This window comes from Gadus morhua, chromosome 13, assembly GCF_902167405.1.
Source record: "Gadus morhua chromosome 13, gadMor3.0, whole genome shotgun sequence".
NCBI lineage: Eukaryota > Metazoa > Chordata > Actinopteri > Gadiformes > Gadidae > Gadus > Gadus morhua.
In genome coordinates this window covers 17,633,681-17,654,147 of record NC_044060.1, presented here as the reverse complement: position 1 = coordinate 17,654,147, position 20,467 = coordinate 17,633,681, and the positions used below count along the sequence as shown (strand labels likewise).

General features: G+C 46.4%; 2 protein-coding genes across 3 annotated transcripts; one reads left to right on the top strand and one right to left on the bottom strand.

Annotated features, from left to right (window-relative positions):
* Positions 1-568: 568 nt before the first annotated feature.
* Positions 569-15,045, bottom strand: zhx3a (zinc fingers and homeoboxes 3a). 2 transcript variants are annotated; one of them, XM_030373939.1, is made up of 3 exons: positions 14,746-15,042; positions 3,096-6,022; positions 569-2,254 (listed from the first exon to the last, which is right to left on the bottom strand). In XM_030373939.1, the coding sequence occupies exons 2-3, from the start codon at positions 5,810-5,812 to the stop codon at positions 2,221-2,223; spliced, it is 2,751 nt and encodes a 916-aa protein (XP_030229799.1). In that variant the 5' UTR covers positions 5,813-6,022; positions 14,746-15,042; the 3' UTR covers positions 569-2,220. The 2 variants fall into 2 exon arrangements, with proteins under 2 accessions (XP_030229799.1, XP_030229800.1); XM_030373940.1 differs by lacking the exon at positions 569-2,254 and having other exon boundaries at positions 3,092-6,022; positions 14,746-15,045.
* Positions 15,046-15,951: 906 nt separating this feature from the next.
* Positions 15,952-19,799, top strand: fam83d (family with sequence similarity 83 member D). The gene is made up of 4 exons (XM_030375576.1): positions 15,952-16,589; positions 17,692-17,859; positions 17,963-18,087; positions 18,235-19,799. The coding sequence occupies exons 1-4, from the start codon at positions 16,110-16,112 to the stop codon at positions 19,235-19,237; spliced, it is 1,776 nt and encodes a 591-aa protein (XP_030231436.1). The 5' UTR covers positions 15,952-16,109; the 3' UTR covers positions 19,238-19,799.
* The last annotated feature ends 668 nt before the right edge of the window (positions 19,800-20,467 follow it).

Here is a 20,467-nt window from a genome sequence, read left to right as displayed (position 1 = left end):
TCTTGGAGAATCTGCATATTTGCTTTAACATCAATCTATAATCTCCTTCCTGTGGAAAATTTACGACTGTTGGAACGAGGACATGCGTAAATTGAAATGTAATGTTGGGTACGGAATCTGAAGTGAGTCAACGTAGAATTCTTCTATTGTTATTCCACACTCCACCTCAGGAAGGATTTCGTATCGTTTGCAAGCATCTGGCCAACCGGTGTCCAAATTCTTGGTGTATAAATCCACTGTTGATTTTTCATGGGGAAATTGATCTAATCCTCATTTTCATAACCTTTACCCTACATAACATCAACATTTTATTTTATTTGGCAAAGGTAACCTCCGTGTGATTATGCTTCCTATGGTAGCGAAAATATTTTGAACTGCAGAGGTGAATTTCGTTTTAGATAGACGAGGTCGACTTGCCACTAGGGGTCACTATACATTAGTCTCATATTTACCCCAAAAGCTTTGATTGTTTCTACCACCGCCAACCCTTAACTAATTAATATGCAGACAGTTTTTTAAGTGTGAATCTCGCTAGAACTCCGAGTGTAAGAAGATGGGGAGGCGTTAATGCTTGGTGAGTATTCTGTTTATTCTGTAAAGATTCAGAAGTTTAGAAAGGATGATACAACAGTGCTTTATGATCAAGAGTTTTTCATAAAAGATTTAAGTGATCTTAACACCGTAAGTCCAGATTCCATTAGTCTCAAACCAAAATATTTTTTGTAACATTCGACACAAGTGCATACACTGCTGGTAGGAGAGTGACCTCCAATTTCACTTTGGATGGTATAGCACCGTTCTTAGCTTTTTAGCAGCTCAACAAAGATGCAGCTTAATAGGATTTATGTAGTGAATGTATGTTTTAAAAGAACACAAGAATATTCAGAGGAGGGGGAAAAGCACCTCCAAATTTGGCTCTCTAGCTACCATGATATCTCACTCTGTCATGTCAAGGGGTCAAATTGATTATTTTTGCATTTAACAACATTATTCATTTAGTCAGAAACAATAATTGATACAATTACAGCTTAAACATTTCCAAGTGTACAGAAAGCAGCACAAGTTATTATTTTTCCACAGATATAGACCAACAGTGACTATTGTTGCACGGGCAACTTATTGTTGCACTGACAATCTTTTTTTTTTTTTGGAAAGCGCAGCAGCTGAAAAGCTAGGTGATAGCCAGAAGGTGAAATAAACACATGGACAGAGCTGAGTAAGGCAACTTTAGCGTGACAGGCTTCTCTCCACATTGGGTTTGCAGGGCAGTGTAGTGTATTGATTTTCACAAAACTATCAATATGCTCACTCTGGGGCAGTGTGATTTTAGCATTGCTGTCTTCTTTTCTTTTTTTATAGTGCATTATATGGTTATAGTCTCTTGTGTGTAGCCAACATTTATACAGACCTAAAAAAAACATATTTTGATTGCATCTGGACTTACAGTGAGTATAGGATTGAGTAAATAGAATTTAACAAACAGAGTAACGGAAACAAGTACAATTCAAGGCAGTGCTGAAGTACTGGTTGCTAAAAAAAATAAAGAAGTAAAAAATAAAAGGTTCACAAAGCTAACAAGAACATTTCCTTGACACATCCTTTTTTTCTGTTTGTCCAGTCAGTACAAACCATCTTTTATAGTGCAGTTTTATTCATATATATATATTTATATATAATTCTCCCTCTGCCCAAAACATTATCCGTTGCCATTCTCCTATTTTTTTCCTCTCTTTCGGGTCAGTATGCCAAGTCTAGTGTGCGCGTCTTCTTTCCCTCTTTTGTTTTTTTTCCTTCCGTTAGATCCGTCGCTCCCCCCGGGCCGAGCTCCGTGTTCGCCCCCCGCCCCCCCCCCACCCCACCCCACCCCAACCCCCCCCAACACGACCACAGAGAAGCATGAAAAGGCGTTAAAACATTACAGGACTCAAAAAAGGTGAGAAGTTTCTTTCTTTTGATGATGGCAGGAAGTGATGGCAGGTGGGTGGTGAGAGGGACGGAGGGTGGTGGTGGAGTAGGGGGGGGGGGGGGGTGTAAGGGAGGAGGAGGAGGAGGAGGAGGAGGAGGAGGAAGAGGAAGAGGGGGATATTCACAGTTACAGTCAGAATCCAACGGTCCAGCTACAATCACTTCTGCTGTCATGATGATCACACACACCAGGGGGGACCGGGCAGCAGGCCGGGCCGACGGGCCCCGCCTCTGGTGGGGGGCCGGCCAGACCCATCACACCTCTAGCAACTCCATCCTCAGGCGATCCCTAGACACACACACACACACACACACACACACACACACACACACACACACACACACACACACACACACACACACACACACACACACACACACACACACACACTAGGTCACATGTCACATACATGAAGTGGTGTAATCTACAGCGAACATTCTCATAATAAATGCGGGAATAATGTGGTGCTTTGTGGATCCAGATGATGACCATTGGAAACAAGCCCCTTTGGAAAATCCATCTTAGCAAAGACAATTGTCATAATTTATTCACCTATATTAGCATGCCCTCAATCTATAATTCAATAGCCCAGACTCCTACTGATCTATAAATAGCTACTCAAACACGGACCTTTGATTGCTTGAATAAGCTGCCTATCTGTATCCGTATGCCCTTCCCCTACCTGTTTTACACTGTCAGTCATAACAACTTCCCTGTTCATCAATTCATCACATAACAACCACCACCCTGTTCCTACTGTCAATCAGAATAACCACCCTGTTTATACTGCACATCACAACAACCGCCCTGTTTAACATCGCATTACAATCCCCATGTTCAGTGTACATCAGACCATAAACACCCTGTTCATCATGGGACTCGACATACAACCACACTGTTTATAATGTGCATCACAACAACCACCCGGTTTTACTGTACTTAACAACTTCATCGTGTGCAAGTGTTTTTATTGTTCAATTCCACAATCTGGCGAAGGACATTCTTGCAACAAGGCTAGGGTCAGGGGCTCATTAACCGGATGAATGTCAGCTAAGATTAACAGCACATATTTTATACTGTACACGATAACAATCACACAACGAACCGAGAGACAGACGTTGTGACCTACCTGGCCTGGCTGGCATCCGTCTGCTGCTCCATGAAGGACTGGTTGGCCATTGGCTGCGGGTGGTCCTTCACGCTCTCCAACCAAGGGTCCTGCAGGACCCCAGGTGGCACTGATGTCCCGGGCCTCCCTCGGTCCCCGGCCTCTGCGGAGCCCATCAGGCCGAGCAGCGGGGAGTATGCATCCTGCCACACCTCGCGCTGACACAGGTTGATGCCTGCTCCCGCTCCCTCGTTGTGCATGGTCTTGTCTTGCTCCGGGGAATTCCTCCGCACCATCAGTGGGTCCATTGGCGTCTGGCCGTTAGCCTCTCCGCGGGCGTTGGCCTCCTCCGACTCCGTTGGCAGGCGCTGGTAGCTCTCCAGCCACTTCCGCTGGCTGTTCTTGTGGATGTAGCGGCTGTCGCTGAACCAACGCACCACCTCTGACTTGGGCAGGCCAGTCATGATGCTTAGGTCCTCGTACTGCTGGCTGCTGGGCCAGGGTGTGCCGCAGAACACTTGCCGGAGGATGTGCACCTGGTGAGGGGTCATATTGCCCCAGGGGGATGGAAAGGACGGCTTTGATAGGGGACTGTCGAATGTATCTGGGTTCATTGTTAAAGGCGTAAAAATATCCATATCTGACTTAGGCTCCAGGTCGTTCATCTTCTGTTTCTTCAGGTTGATCTGGATGGGATCGAACTTTACCTCTGGACAACACGGGTCCTGCTCAGGGGGGTCGTCCTTGATGAGTTGCTGCAGGATCGACATGCCTTTGATGGGGAAGTCCTTGGTGAACGGGCCCTCCTCCAGAGGCGACAGGCTGCTGCAGCTCTTGGTAATGACAGTGGTGCTGGTGCTTTCGTTTGGGGAGTTGCTGGTTGCATGGTTGGGGAAGTCGGGAACACTGTCGTTACCTGTAGTGCTGGGGCAATCACTACTTATACTGCCGTTTTTGGTGTGTTGGTTCGTATAGTTATTGCAGTCGCCATTAGGCTTTGTGAACCGGGACTGCTCGTGTTGAGTCATAGTGCTGTTGTTGTTATAGGTGTTGCAGGGGATGTCAGTTATGCTGGTGTTATTCACAATCACTTTACTCTTGGTAGTGGCACCACCTTCCATCTCCATGGGTATAGTGTCCATTTTGACGTGCGTGTTGCTGCCGTGCTCCTCATTATTGCTCGTGTTGTTAGAGCAGGTAACCATTCCGTTAGTGGGGCTGTTGCCGTTCACGTGCTTCTTTTTTCCAGTTTCCCCGCCGTTACTACAACTGGAATAACTGCTGATGCTGCTGCTACTGCTGCAACTGCTGCTGCTACTGCTGCGACTGCTGCTAGTGCTACTGACGCAGACACTGCCTCCCGCCATGTCCAGGCCATTGTTCTTAGTTGGCTCAAGCGGTGGTAGGTGGGTGTTCTTGCTCAGCACCTGCGCCGTTCTAACAACAGATGGAAACTTTGGGGGGTAGGCTGGAGCAGAGTAGGTGACCCTCGTGACCTTGGGGTTGGTGGACATGTTAGCTTGTGTGGTAATGACCCCGGTGGATCGATTCCTTAAACTGCCGAAGGGGATATTGGGCATGGGGTAGTGTGGTCCTACTGGGCCCAATAGGGCAGGCTGGGAGGTGACGGTGCGGTGGGTGACCATGTGACTGGCATGCTGTGGCACTACCGGCTGCTTCTGCTGTGGCTGGCCCTGGAAAACAGTGTTGAACATCTTCCTCCTGGCCTCTTCAATCTCCTCAGGAGACCAGCTGATACCCTGCTTGAGCCGCTGGGCGGTGAACCACAACTTGATCTGCTCCTCTGGGAACTCTGAGACCACCGTCAGATAGCAGAGCTCTGCTTTGGTCGGATAGGGGAACTTGCCAAAGGATGTCTTCAGGAAGCTGCTGGTGTCCATGGCGGCATGGTAGGTCGGGATGCTGCTTAGAGGGATCATCACCTTTGGAAGGTCTTTAAAGGAATTGGAGGAATGGGAGGAGTAAAGGGGAGGCGTCTGCTGGTGAAAGACTTGATTGGACGTCGTAGTGGTCACGCGGGTGACGGTAGTCCTCGACATAGCTGGGGCACCAGAAACATTGAGAGCCCCGTTTTGGAGTTCAGGCACATTTGTCAGCATGTTGAGGTCTACATCCTTTCCAGTGTCTATCTTTCGTACCTCCACAGTGTGGGAAACCACTATCTTTTTGTGCTCTCCCTTGGTTTTCATCATCTTTGCAATGGGTGTTTTGGTGAGAGACAGCCCAGACTCTCTGTAGTCTTCCCCACTTTCAGTGAAGAGACTTTGCTCCACGGTGGTCAACCCGTCCCTCTTGTTGACTTGGAGGGAGGCTGTGATGGAGCCTTGCATTATTCCTCTGTGGGCCTTAGCGTTATGCAGAGCCAGGGCCTCAAAACGGACAACTGATACCCCGCAGTTGAGGCAGTAGAAGGTGGGCTGTGCTCTGAAGTCTATGTGGCAATTATGCATGTGGTCCAGAAAGTAGTTCAGGTCTCTGGACTCAAACCGACAGTTTGAGCAACTGTACGTGCCCCCTTTCTGTCCCCTGTTGATTTCGGGTGGTTTGGGGGACGTGTGTTGGTTGTGACCGGACCCGTCTCCAGAGATGCTGAGTATGCTATCTTCTGGGATTGTGGGCAGGAGATCTGGCAGGCAGCCCATTATGATCTCCTCACGCATGTGCTTGGATTTGGATGGTATCATGCAGGGCACAGTGGACTTCCTCTTGCTAGCCATGGTGCAGTGCTGTGTGTTGTGTGTGTGAGTGACTGGTTGAAGGTCCGGTCTGATGGAAACAGAGGGCGGGTGGATAGTGGAGAGGTCAAACAGAGGTTTAGTGTCATGGAGCAGTTAATATGACATCACAGTGTTGCTTCATGATGGCCGGTCCGCCTCTTTAGGATTTCTGGTCCATGGACAAGTTTGCCTTTGTAGACTGCTGGAAACCTAGGACATAAGAGATTTAAAATGAAAAAGAGATTGTCAAAAAGATTTAGCAGATCAATTTCATTCAAATTAGTGCATAACTCGTCTCCCAGTCAAGCTTGGCGATTTCCCCAAATTTGGAAATACAGAGGAAATAATGAAAGTTCATTGTTGTTAGTTAAGACATGTTCTGGGGCGTGGATTCCGGCCCATGGGACCATTATCTGATATTAAAAGATAAATCATGAAAACAATTCTTCAGAGCATCAATATTTTTAGGGAGACAGTGTTTACATGTATTATGTCCACAAGAATTGTGAAAGGCTTCACTAAATATCTCACTGCACCATGTCCACATGTCTCATTAGTCCCATATCAGACACTCTGCCTTAATGGAGGATTGTAACAGATGGCCTGGTAGATTTCTGTTATATCCTTGGATCCTCATTGCTAACCACTTCTAGAACTATCTTGAATATGGCCTTTTGAATTTGACTAAAGTATAAGATTCCGTCAAAGTAAATTAGGTTCCGTTGTTGTTCTTGATCATAGTACATTAGGACTCATTAATTACTGAAGGAACGAGTCATTTCATTATTTCCATGAAGGACTGCCGAGTTCATCCTTCAGAAGTGTTGAGATGTAATTTAGAAAAATGTTAATTGTCCACACCAAGAAGTGTTCAAGGAGAAGCTAACAATGCGATTAAGTACCGTCACCTGCCTTGCTGCACATATTCTGAGATCCCGACTGAGTTGAAGTGTTTTGTTCATTTGACTCTGTCGGTGCCAGATGTGTCCAACGCTGCCAGCAACGTGACATTGTGATGAGCAACCAAAGGAAAAGTGAAAATATATTCATAACTGTTTTTAGGCTTTAGGCTTAGTGTTCCACTGCAGACACGTTATTAATTAAAATCATTAGAAAACGTTTCATGAAATTTTTGAAGGTATGTTAGGAGTTTGTGTCAAATGCAAATGAGAATCCTGACAGGGGAATTAATAAAAAATTAGTGAATGTTTATCACTGAAATACACTGGGTCAACCTGACCGGCTTTTTGGATATTTCTGAAAAGCAAACATATGATAGTTTGTGACAACAACCTACCCTTGTATGACTATTGGTCAAGTGCGTGCAGATACACATTCAAGCATTCTATAACTGTGAGTGTGTACTTACTGGGAAATTGCTTCGCACAATCATGTGCTTCACATTAAGGCCAGCGACTATGCTGCCAAGATTGGATCCCAGCCACATTTAAAATTTGACAGAGGCTATATTGTACAATCCAATCATGACGCAGTGCAAAGAACCCTATGGGTGCATCATATGATTAGTACCTGACCCAGATAGTCATGTCGGTAGCATGTTCTAATAAATTGCATGTAGTATGAGGATTCTTGCCTACATGCCTATACAGTCTGAGGACTCAATACAATATTTGACTCTTTAAGCATTGAAGATGATATCTAAGCTGCCTGTCCCTTCGTAACACTGGTGGTTGGAGGATAGTGAGAAAGTGTGTTCACAGTGCTCAACTCTTCATAAAGGTCCCACTGGAAACAAGTAATATCATATCTAATAGAGATTTTTATGGCTCTGGCCAAGGCAAAGTTCATATCTGCCCAGTGATTGTTTATCATTGGTAAAGATATCCATTGTTATCTTCCCATACGATACAGTATGCGAAACATGTTGCCTGGAAAAATATAATAAAACATATGCAAGTCAGAGCTCTCATTTCAATGCCCTTTCGGTGAACTCCCGACACACACTGCACAAACACACACACTCACGCACACACTTCCTTTTTACCGTTCCCCAGCTTTGTGAGACCCGCAAATGTTTTATGTTTGACACACAGCTGAAAACGTCTCTCGCTCAGTCATTAGTGATCCATATCATTTAGCCTGCCGCTTTCCGTGGAAAACCCATCATTTAGAGCCTGTTTATGCTGCGATTTTAGCACACCTTAACCTTTCATGCTGGATTATGGAGATGGCGCAGTGTTTAAACGGCACATACTCGTGACCGATTGTATGTCTCACAGCATTAGCACATGTGCAAAAAGTGGACTTTAATACATAGGCGTTTAGCAGTCCTGCCGTGCACTCTCACCAGAGCCGACTCACTGGTGAATAAAAGATGAACCTGTTCCAGGACGAACGTAAAATCTAAATGAAAGAACCAGCTAATAGGACACGCTGATCTCCAGACAGACTGCAAGGTATCCTTGATAACCTCATTCCTTTTCAGACCTTTAGACCAAAAAAAACGGTAACCAAACACAACAAACAGGAACAGCAACTCCAACAACGACAACAAAAAAACTAGGTCAGGAGCATCTTATGCACTAATCCTAGTTCAGTGCACGCAGACGTGTGCATGTGCTGTATGTTACGCCGCTGGAGAGGTCATGATACTCTCCCGTTCTCTCCACAACAGCGCACTCGATTAACCCCTGGTGAGGACAAGGGGTTCACAGAGTTTGTTCCACTGAACTAAAAGGGATTTTGGAAGGCTGTCCTCACGCAAGAGAGGCATCTGATCATGCACATCCAAAACATCTGTGTGAGAGACCTTTGTTATGCTGTTCCATTCTGGAGACTCTTTTTCTGTACGGGGAGATTGGTCCTCGTTTGGTGTCCTTGTTGATGTGGTTGCCGCTTGCATTTTCTATTGTTCATTCTTAAACAAATAATGTTGTCTGTTTTTCTTTTCCTTCTTTTCTTAAAATGGCAGAACAGTATAAGTCGCAAGATGTTTGGACATAGCTGAAATGGGGGGGAAATTATGCTGCAGAGATGGCAATTTCGGTCAAGGCAATTTGCCTTGTCTGGTGTACTATCCTACAGCGGGCCCAGGGGGATTCTCCGTGACAGGACAGACAACGGCGAAAAACCCGCCTTGCTGCATGTGAAACCTCCAAAAAACCAGTCACATTTTTTTGCTTGGAAACTTATGTAAAAAAAAAAAAAAAAAACAGGTCACCGATCAAAAGAATGGGCTGCTTTATCTGGCGAGGGAGACGTGCGATCAGACACAAGACAAGGGCCTTGCAGATGGAGAGCCATTGAAAGGAGCTTTCTGAAAAGCCAGTCCTCGTGTTTCAGCCGGCGAGCTAGACAATGTTGAGACGATGGCAGTCACTGGTGTGTCGTATGTCCCCGCGCCGGCCCTGCCAGCGGCTGCTTGGCATACGTGGAAAGGAAAGCGCGGTTTCTTTCTCACATGAGCGGACGAGGATTGAAAAAGCAATAAGGTGATGGACCGCAGACAGACTTCTCTCCACTTCCGGGAGCCACGAGGGGCCAACGGGGATGTGTGTTAACGACCACCCAATACAAAATAAACAACCATTTTTTGGGGTGTATAAACCTGGTTATATTACACGCGTCCCACTCCCTCGCTACCCTCTTGTCTTATTTTATGTCACAGTGATTTGTTTTACCATGAGGTTTCCCTCTCGCACCCTTTAAACATTTCCCTAACAACATTATATTTACATCTCATTAATAATTGATCACTTGCTCCACAGTTTTAAATTACAAACAGTGCGCTGCTCCTCTTTCAATAAATCAATTTCAAACATGAAAAAGGCACTTCGTTCCTTTCATCGCCACATAAATTGCTTCAGTAATTATAGTATTTATAAAAAAAAAAACATCTCCAATTTGAAGTGGGCTACTACAAAATGGAAGGCAGAGGCGCGCTGTGGGGCGGTCGCTGGAAATTACTATTCAATCAACAAACACCTCCAGTGAAATCAGAAAAACCCCCCACCGATGTGTTGGGGGTCACCTACAGCGGACACGAGCGCCACAGCGATTGGGCCATTTGTCTTGGGGCTCGTCGCAGAAATAGGTGAGTAGAATGGAAGGAAAAGGAAGGACAAAGGAATAGGAAGTGAAGACAGTTAGGAGTGAATTGAGGAGGGGGGGGGGGGGGGTGACTGATGATAATGACACGCAGCGCCATTTCAATATTCCAGGCGCACACACTCACACACACACGCACACACACACACACACACACACACACACACACACACACACACACACACACACACACACACACACACACACACACACACACACACACACACACACAAACGCACACACACACACACACACACACTTCAAGCCTCCCCTGAATAATATTTAACACCTGCACCATTTTGAAATCTTAAATCTTTGAAGTAAAGAATCTGCTTCAGGTCCCTTGATGTCGGAAATGGAAACCAGACTAATGAAAAAAACGCCAGTGATATCATTATTATTATTAATATTACACCGTTTAGTTCCAATATTTGAGAATGTTGTTCAATATCAATTTGTATTTTTTTTTTGTATTGTATAAAATCCACTGCCATGATAGCTGAGAGGCAGCGTAGCTAGGGGGAACTCACGTCCGATATATTTAAATTATCCCCAAATCTGTCGAGGGAGAGAATTCTTCTGCCAAGCATCCATTAAATAGATTAACGTCATGTGAGAGGATCAGCTGGACACCCGAATAGGAGCCAGAAACAGATAGCAATTACTGGGGAATTACACAGTGAAGCGGACTTGAAACAACATGTCCTTTACAAAAGTGGGATCCGGCCTCGGCAACTCTGAGTGGCACGCGTTTTTTCCGGGGGGTATTTTATTTGGGTTTTTTGGCTGGTCCTGTCCACTGCGGAGACGTGGGTGTCTCCTGGGTCCCGTCTCACCGGCCGCATGGAGAGCAAGTTGTGTGTTTTGTGGGCTGGGGATGGGGAGGGGGGGCCATCTTTGGTCCGGTGGGGTACGCTGGCTGGCCATGAAGGAACAAACGGTGGCAGGGAACAATCAAGAGTCATCATGGGGTCGCTAGCCTCTGCGCTAATACAGCCTCACACTACACACACACCCATGCCCCAAACACTGCTGCCAATCTTCCTCGGTAAGTGCTGTTAATATGTTTGTGTGTGTCTATGTACAGTCCATATGTGTATGTGTGTTTGAGTGTATGTATGTGTGTGTACTTTTGCAAGAGTGTATGTATATGTGTGTGTGTGTGTGTGTGTGTGTGTGTGTGTGTGTCTATTTGTGTGTGTGTGTGTGTGTGTGTGTGTGTATGTGTGTGTGTGTGTGTGTGTGTGTGTGTGTGTGTGTGTGTCTATTTGTGTCTGTGTGTGTGTGTGTGTGTGTGTGTGTTCGGTACGTGTGTGTGTGCGGTCGGTATGCGTGTATGTATGCATGTGTGTGAATGTGTGGGTCTATGTGTATGTTTGTGGTCAGTGGGTGTGAATGTGTGTGTGTCTATGTGTATCTGTGCGTGCGTGTCCCCTGCCTGGGTCGCAGGTGTTGTCAGACGTCTTCAACCTCCTCAACATACACCCCTCCCTCCCTCCCTGGCCTCGCTCCCTGGCCGCCCACCCCGGCTCTACCTCCATGCCTGCAGTCCCGTCCGCTGGGAGACCAGTCGGCGGTGCCACTCATGTGTTAAAATCGCCATGGCAACCCCTCTCTTCCCCCACAACACTACACACAGAAGGGCCACTCGCCCACACCCACCCAACCTCAAGACACACGGGCGCACACGCACACACTAACACCCACATAAGGAGGCAAGGTACACACACACACACACACACACACACACACACACACGCACACACGCACACACACACACACACACACACACACACACACACACACACACACACACACACACACACACACACACACACACTCACACACACAGTCTGACTCAAGGTACAGACACACAAATACACACACACATGCAATTCCTAAGGCTGAGTCCAGTGCAGGACAAAACTTAATCCACATGGGCCTGGCAGACATCTTTAAACAAGTGCATTCATGGTTTAGTCTGTTTTCACATCACTTGGTTGAGGTCAATGGGGACTTTTATTTTCTAGACACAGAAACATGCCGTATTCCTCTGTTGCCTTGGTGTTTATGGCACCGGATTTGCGTTCCCGGGCGTGCATTGTATACGACGGCAAACCGCCGTTCACTAACAAACAGCCGGAAAAAAAACGTACAGAGAGAAAAACCTGAAACATAATCGGAGGGAAGAAAGCGCCATATTATATAGAATAAAAGAAGGAGGTGCCGACCGTGAGTGTAAATCAGGACAGAGGTCCGGGCGCCACATCTCGACGCATCTCTCCTGAAGCCCTGTGTCGTCTCCTATTAAAGCCAGCGCCATTGAAAACCTACATTGTTCCCCTAACCCTACTGTTGCCCTGATGAATGACAGACAAATAAACCTTGGTGCACGCTGGGGAAGAAGAAAACACTGACTCATGCATCCCTTTTTTCACCACTTTTGGGTAAATAACTCCTTCAGTTCTGTCGCCAAGACTACAGGCATTGATTTGGCAACTTAAAAAAAATAAAAAGAAAGCAAGAAAGAAAGATGGCGCCGCGCGGCACGTTGCTCCTCGGTCCATCCCTAAGATGGCTGACACCAGAGGCTCTTTTTTCAACTGCCAGAACTTGGTAAATGCCAGCTCCTGCTGACCTGAACCTTTTTGTGCACTAAAGTGGCCGTTGCTCATGAGCCCCTTGCCCTCTCTTCTCTCCATGATGTGAGCATTGGGAGGCTTCTTTCAGGGTTGAAACTGCGCACACACGCCAAAGCCTGTATGAGAAGAGGCAAACCTCTGGATTTGATATGTACTACTATGCGAGGGGAACGAAGCAAATACCAAGCCAAAACTAAAAGTAAATGTGTGTGTAAAATTACATTTCTTCTGTCTTTTGTTTGTTCTATTTACAAAAGGCAAATAAGGACAACGGGTGAAGTATTCTGCTCGGAACAGGAGACATTTCATGGATGTTTTGTTCGAAAACAGCCAGGAAATTGATGTGGCTGGCATTACAGTTGATTTTCCTCCCAACTTGAGGAATGTTATACACTTGATGTCAGCTTAAACGGCAAATCACGACCACATGACCTTCCTCTGTCTCCCTCCCCGACAGGAGAGCAGTGGTGAGCCGTCGGGGCCACGACACAATGCCGGCCCTGCCGGCGTCTCTCTTCGCCGGAACGCTGAGATCCTTAAAGTACTTTATGGTGTAAGTGCAGCAGCACAGGGCAAAGTATGCTGCCGGTGCCTTTTTATATTTGCAGAGGTGAGTGGGCCCACCGGACCCATTACCCTGTATCTGTGTATACAAACCCTCTGTGTTTTGGCCATAACTAAAACTGTGAGCTGTTCCTAATTGCAGAGAGTGAGGGATGAAAGGCAATATGCGTGGCCTCATTAGAACAGTTCCGGGAAGGGGGGTGGGGTGGAGGGGCAGGGTGCGGTGGAGGGAAGGCAGGAGAGGGGGGGGGGCGGGGGGGGAGCGTTCCCAGGCACCCACAAAGGCGATTGACATTCCCCCAGTGCAGCACCGGCTTTCGTTCAGGAGAGAAGCCCCTCCACAGGCACCTTACTCCCTGGACCCAAAGCGGGAGAGCCCGGCTCAGTTCAGGCTTGGCAAGTGACAGAACCCCCCCCCCCATCCTCCCCCTTTGTTGTGTCTGCAATCACACCTGCAGAGTGAAGAATGTGAATGAAGCAGGGATATGCTTGTGTTGTGTGGATTACACAGAGCTTGCACCAGCACATTAAAGCTGAGATATATTCTGTTAGGACACTCCTGGCAACAGGGGAGTTGCCAGAAAATTGCCAAATGAAATGTGGTATATGTGGTAATTGTCAGGTCTCAAATGGACCATATATAAGTCACAGGGTTATTACAAATGAAAAGGGCTGCTCTTCTTGCTGCTTGGCCAATACGGGTTTTTTTGGTGACAGATGTTTTGGACACAGGACCCACACATGGCAACATTAGTCAGCAAAGAGGTCCCTCCCCTCAGGGGAAAGGGAGACACATGGCAATCATCGTTACACCAACATGTCATGTATGTTCATACAGTACATGTCGCTAAAAATACATTGGACTGCGTGAGCACGAGTAATATTATATCATTACCCAGAAAAGGGTTTTTCAGACAGAGGTGAATTTGTAACCATTATGCAGCCGATATAGACAACGTTGTTTAGAGGGAATTTTTATGGTATGTATTATGAGGAGCCGCGACAAGCCTTAAAAGAAGAGGAGGAAATGAAATAGTTTTGTACGTGGTGATAAGGGCCTGCCTAACTGCTCTAGAAAAAAAAAAGATTTGTTGGGGAGTTAAAAATCAATAGGAATTCATAATAGTATTTAGCATGCAGATACGATTCGTGGAACCAGACTAAATTAATCTGACGATGACTATGGCTACTATTTGAAGTTTGTATTTTTTCAGAAGCGAAAGTCCTCACTTTAAGGCAAAAGGAAACATTCGCCGCGTTGGTTAATAAAATAAGGAGATACGTCACATTCTATAGCGTGCGAGAGCGCAAACGAGTCGATGAATACATTCTTCTCGTAAGTGTAGCAAACTGGCGCGTTAACCCGTTCACTTCGCACGGCTGTGGGCAAACACTGCCTCTCAGCTTACTTCTCACCACAGATCGGCTACTCTAGCAAAGATAAAGCCTAATGAATATTCCCCAAAAAAATCCTTACTCCGCACACCCTCCACCCCCCACCTACTGTCGCCATTTTATACATTGGCGACTTGATATAAACTGCCTAGACTACAGCACCATATAACATGCAAAAGCGAGGCATTAGTTTCTGGCCACAACTTGGTATCGCACACCCGTAATAACAAGTATGACCGTTGGATTGTTACATATTATTCTTACCTTAATGGTTGGCCCGGGAGACGGAATCCGACATTAATATATAAATGAATAATATTAGATTAGCTCCCTTCGTTCAGCTTTGAGAGGAGGGGGTGGGACGTCTCCTCAAGTGAACCCGGTGAACTGGCGTGAACTCGCTAGTGACCACATGCAAGGTACATTACCTATCCTGGTACACAGTATGGACAGCAAACAACTATGGTCGGCGGCGCAGGACGAGGCAGCCAAAATTATAGCGAGTGTATTTCCTATGAACACGTGATTCAAAGCGTCACCCAAAATCCAAAAGCCCTTTCATCTAAATTTTGGAAAGGGCGGGGAGGGGACGGGGATTGTAAGGGGGAGGGAGGGTGATACGTACATTGGGCACAGGCACATTTGGGTATGTTGTTAAGGGTAAGGTCTCGGAGCGTCTACGTATACAATGGCGCCACGGAGAGGGCTAAACGGGTGAAATATATGGCGAGGGATTTTGGTTTTTACTGTACCCACCACACGCTTTGGGAACCCTAATGTATTTTTTATGTAAACATTGTGAGGTATACATTTTAAAGATTTTCACATAATAAGCATTTTGATAACCCTCGTGACCTTGTTTGGCCTTCCATGCGTCAAGACGCGCGGCGTACGCTTTGCTGTATGCTGTCTACAGCACACCATCTTTCTAAAACACAAACACTTAAAATTACTTTCGCTTTCTGAATACCTTTGTCAAATCGAATCCAATATTTGCAATACATAGCACTTGCTTCCAATGAAAAATACTTTAAGCGCCATGGCGCCTAATAGGATGATCACAATCATAGCATTTTCATTAGAACCCATTATTGACTAAGTGAATTCCACACATTGATTTGATTTTTTGGGAACCATCCGAAGACACTACAACGTAAACAATAATACCATAACATGTACATACATACATACATACATACATGAGTATAATCTAACTGGCTATATGGGACGTACAATCATTTATAACATAGGCGTACATGATTTTATAGTGTGCGTAAAATCAGTTTCCACGTCAGTCATTGATTAATCTCGTTCATTCCATGTGGCTGTTGTGGGCGTTGTAGGCTACAGTAGTAACCAGAGATGGGTGAGTCAAAGAGGGATGTACTTTAGGTTTGTTTGCCTCCAAATGAGCCAATGAGCGTCAACTTGGCCCAGAGTGACAGTCTCACAATGCATGGCCGGAGCGCAAGTGTGCGTTGACGACAACGGGCCAGCCAATGCTGATCTTCGACACCAGCAGAGGGGCAGGAGCAGAGGGAAAAAGCTAAAATACAAATTTCGTACCGTGAATCCTCGTCACCTTTTAGGCCTACCTGATACGTTGCGGACTCATTTTAAAAGTTCTAATGATGGCGGCCTTGTCGCAATGTTTAGAAGATTCACCCGCAAAGTGGGCTACCAAAAAGACAAACGATTTGAATCTCCAAGAGTTGTACAACGAAAGTCACCGACTTGCTTTGGAGGAGCTTGTTTCCTGCGGGACCGACAAGTTTATGGACTTTCTCAAAAAAGAGAGAATTCCCAACTTCATCTCGGATGAGGAAATACAGCGGTTAGTGCGGAGTGCTGTGGTCCCTCGGTGCCACTCGATCCACGGGGATGACTTTGAGCAGTCAGTTAGCAGTTCAATGGACTGCTCCTCCGTTACATATTTCCCCGAGATCTCCGATGTTGACCCCCCGCTGTTGGAAGTCGGCTGGCCAGCTTTTACTACAGGCTCCTACCGAGGAGTTACCCGTGCTGTTGCACATTTTCAGCCAAGCTACGGAGAGTGCATTTATAGCTGCAAGGAAGCTGCACGACGAATGATTAAAAGTGCAAAAGAGGTACGGATATTGCCAAAAATGCAGAGTAAACGCTTATCGTGTCGTTTTTGGATGCAATTATTAATTATATCGTAATAAGTTATAACACACACACAAACACACGCACACACACACACACACACACACACACACACACACACACACACACACACACACACACACACACACACACACACACACCAACTAACTTCATATGCAGGCCTAAAGGGTTTGTACATTGGATTAACTATATCACGAATGGACGTGGCCATGTTCAAGACTTCCAGGCCCCACACACACACACACACACACACACACACACACACACACACACACACACACCTATATATATATATATATATATATATATATATATATATATATATATATATATATATACTGTACGTGTGTGTGCGTGTCCTAGTGGATTCATGATTCATTCCAACGAATTTGGGAAAGAATATGTTCCTTAATGTTGGATATGCTTGTCGACCTCAAAAGGGAGATGTGCCCGTGCTACGCCCTCATTATGTGCCCCAACCTGCAACTTGAGCGTCATAAAAAAGGAACGTGCTCGAATCGGCGCGGAATGAATAGAACAGCAAAACTCTACGTATGCTTCTTTATGAGTAGGAATGTATCTAAGTCTTTGTATTGTATGTGTACTATTTAACATATTTTCTCTTATACAAATCATACAACATATAAGAGTTAACATCTTGAAGGCTGAAGAGATGGGTAAGCCTGTATTATATGAATTTGCATTTAATATCATACCCAGCAAAGATCAACCCAAATAAATAAATATATTATTTTAAGCAGCGCAGCTCCAACATTTGGGAAGACAATGGGCCCACTTGTCTCCAGCACAGAAATGATTTGTTTGCTGACCAATCTTTACAGCTCATTGCCATGGTAACAGACCAGAGTCGATAGAAAGCTCATCAGAGTGCACATTACATGGTGCGTGTGTGACAGAGTCCCACTGCGCCGCGTGTTTGAACGAGGGCCTTGAATTTGCCAATAATAAAATAAAAAACCCAATCATGTGCCCCATCTAGTACTGCAAGGCTGCAGTCTCAAATGAAATTCATTGTATTACCTTGGTACTTTTCCATTGCAGGTGATTGCCATAGTTACCGACTCACTCACAGACCTGGATATCTTCAAAGATCTTCAGGAGGCATGCACCCGCCGAAATGTGCCAGTCTACGTCCTCCTCGACCAAACCAGCGTTTCTGCCTTCCTGAAGATGTGCAACGATATCGGCATCCGTTTGGACGACCTGCGGGTATGTCAGCCATGTGTACACAGGGTGGTGTTTTTCTGCCTGCCCCAGGACAATTGGAAACATATCTTTGCATTCATTTATTTTGCCTTTTTCTTTCATACAGCAAATGAGGGTGCGATCTCTCCGTGGCACAACATATTACCTGAGATCTGGAGGCAGTATATCTGGAAAGGTCCACGAGCGCTTCATGCTTATTGATGGAAACCGTGTGGCAACCGGTTCCTACAGGTAGCTCACCAGGTTTCCCTCCCGGTGAAACGGGAGACATAGCTATACTGGCACAATGTGGCGACGGGTTTCTGTTCCACTGTCAAACACTCACCTCATCAAATAGTGCTGTTGCCGGATAAGGATTGATGTTCTTGGTGTCGGCAGGTTCAACTGGACCGACGGGCGCCTGAACAGCAGCAACCTGGTGGAGCTCTCTGGCCAGATCACAGAGAAATTCGACGAGGAGTTCCGCATCCTCTACGCCCAGTCGCTGCCCCTCAGCACCCCGGCCCCCCCAAGGGCGCGCACCAGCGGCGGGCACGAGCGCCTCCTCCTCCTCAAACACACCAACGCCATGTCCTCCCCGCACAGCGCCGGAGCCGGAGCCGGCGCACACATGCTGTTCCTGACCAGCACGCCTGGTCGAGAGCCGCGGGCCCTGGCGCCGGACGGCCGGCCCCCCCGTGACCCCCTGACCGGAGAGGCCGGGTCAGGCTCCTCCGTGCTCGGGGATGAGTGGGCGGAGAACCAGCCGCAGCACATGGAGGAGATGCCAGAGATCCACAGCGAGCCTCCAACCGCCCCGACGCCAGATGCCCCCAGCGAGGTCGCCACCCAGGCTCGCTGTGTCATGGTGGACTGTGGCTCTCAGACCGACCCCAGGGGCCTCGGCCACCCGAACGGCCCTCACCACGCACCAGAGAACACTGTTGCTCCATCGCCCACCGCCGAGCCATCCACGACCACCGCCACAACAGCCAACCGCGAGCCAACAACGAGCCCCACCCCGTACCCAGCCGGTTCTCCCCCCAGGGGGCTCGGCCCCGTCTCCCCAACACGGTGGGTGTCGGGACCCCGGTCTCCGGTCGTGACCCGCGACCCAGCAGCAGGTCCTAACGCCGACGGCAGCCTCCGGGACTGCTTCACCAAGCTTAGCAGAGAGCGCCAGCTCCACTACTCGTCCATCCGCAGCAGGCTGGAGAGCATGGTGAGCGTGTTGTCCCAGAGGAGGGAGCTGGCGGATGTCACCAACGTCAGCCACACCACAGCCGCGGCAGCAGTGAGGCCCAGGGCCCAGCGAGAGTGTGGGAAGGAGCAGAGTGCCGGGATGCAGCCTGGGGAACATGTGAGCATGGGCACTTGGCCAAGAGCCAGATGTCTCCACTAAATATCTCTCTTATACACTGCAAAGAGTTAAACGCTTTTAGTACAATTCAGGAGAAGATGGAGGGTTTTTATGGTTGATTTTAGGGTGTGCTGGGGAATTTAACACTACTATACTTTTCTGAAAGAGTGGCTTTATGTACCTCAATCCTGTGCCTTTTTTATGTCTACGTGTTTTCTTGTCTGGACGTTTTTTTACTTTTGTTCTTTTGTGTGTGTGGGAGTCGGAAGCTGGGATGATGCAATACCAAAGCGGATTAATTAAGACCACCCAGAAATCGAGTTAGAAAAAGTGCAATAATGCTTTGGTCTTTGTTGTTGTAAGTGATACCCTCTACTGAGAAAGGTAGTATCTTCAAAACGTAGTTAGACTAATGAATTTGAACCTAAAAATAATCTGTATAGTTAATATAATGTAGCACTTGGAAAATGCTGTACCTGCTGTAACTACATGGTAACATTCCAGAATAAATCTCATTCTATGATCAAAAATATCTTTCTGATATAGTTACAGTATTACGAACGTCTTTGATGCCTTACTCACATTCCATAAAATTAACAAAGCATGTGTGTTTGAAAAGTTCCATTACATTCTTATCTAGCAATAAGAAATAAGAACTCAAAGACAAAAATGAAACTTGTTTCATGAAACATGAGAATGAGTAGTGAGTTGGAAGAATTACAAGATAAAGCACAGAGATGGCTAACAACAATTTCCACTAGTTATTCTATCCCATTCTGGTATGTTTTCCTCACTCTATTAACTGAGACTTTCTTGACTATTGCTCTCTCTGGCTAACATTAGTTTAATGTGCATTCAATGTTTAACAAATAGTTCAGAGGGAAAGTTGCCAGAGAGAATCAACACCATGCCTTGTTGCTTCTGTGCACTCCTCTGATTGGTTGGCAGACATCACCTGAGGTGCTGGCATGGCAGCTGATACTAGAGAGCCAGAGAGAGAGAGAGTTCAGAACACTGGGAGGTTAAGGGTGAGGGAGGAGAACGAGGCACGAAGGAGAGCAACAGATAACTCACTGTTTCACACACAACACTGGAGCCAACCTATACTTTTTGTAGCTTTGCTATCACTATTTATATTTGAGTGTTTTTATATTATGTTATTTATAAAATTATGTGTTATGGGAAAATGCCCTAATACTGCTGTCATGCGAGGCCAGGAATTATTATTATAATTGCCATATTGTCATAATTGCTATTATTTCAATTGCAATT

Coding starts and splice junctions, on each gene's coding strand:
- zhx3a (XM_030373939.1), bottom strand. CDS start 5,812: ATGGCTAGCAAGAGGAAGTCCACTGTGCCCTGCATGATACCATCCAAA. Junction 2,255..3,095: donor ACGGATGCCAGCCAGGCCAG/GTAGGTCACAAC, acceptor GTGTGTGTCTAG/GGATCGCCTGAGGATGGAGT.
- fam83d (XM_030375576.1), top strand. CDS start 16,110: ATGATGGCGGCCTTGTCGCAATGTTTAGAAGATTCACCCGCAAAGTGG. Junction 16,590..17,691: donor TGATTAAAAGTGCAAAAGAG/GTACGGATATTG, acceptor TTTCCATTGCAG/GTGATTGCCATAGTTACCGA. Junction 18,088..18,234: donor GTGGCAACCGGTTCCTACAG/GTAGCTCACCAG, acceptor TGGTGTCGGCAG/GTTCAACTGGACCGACGGGC.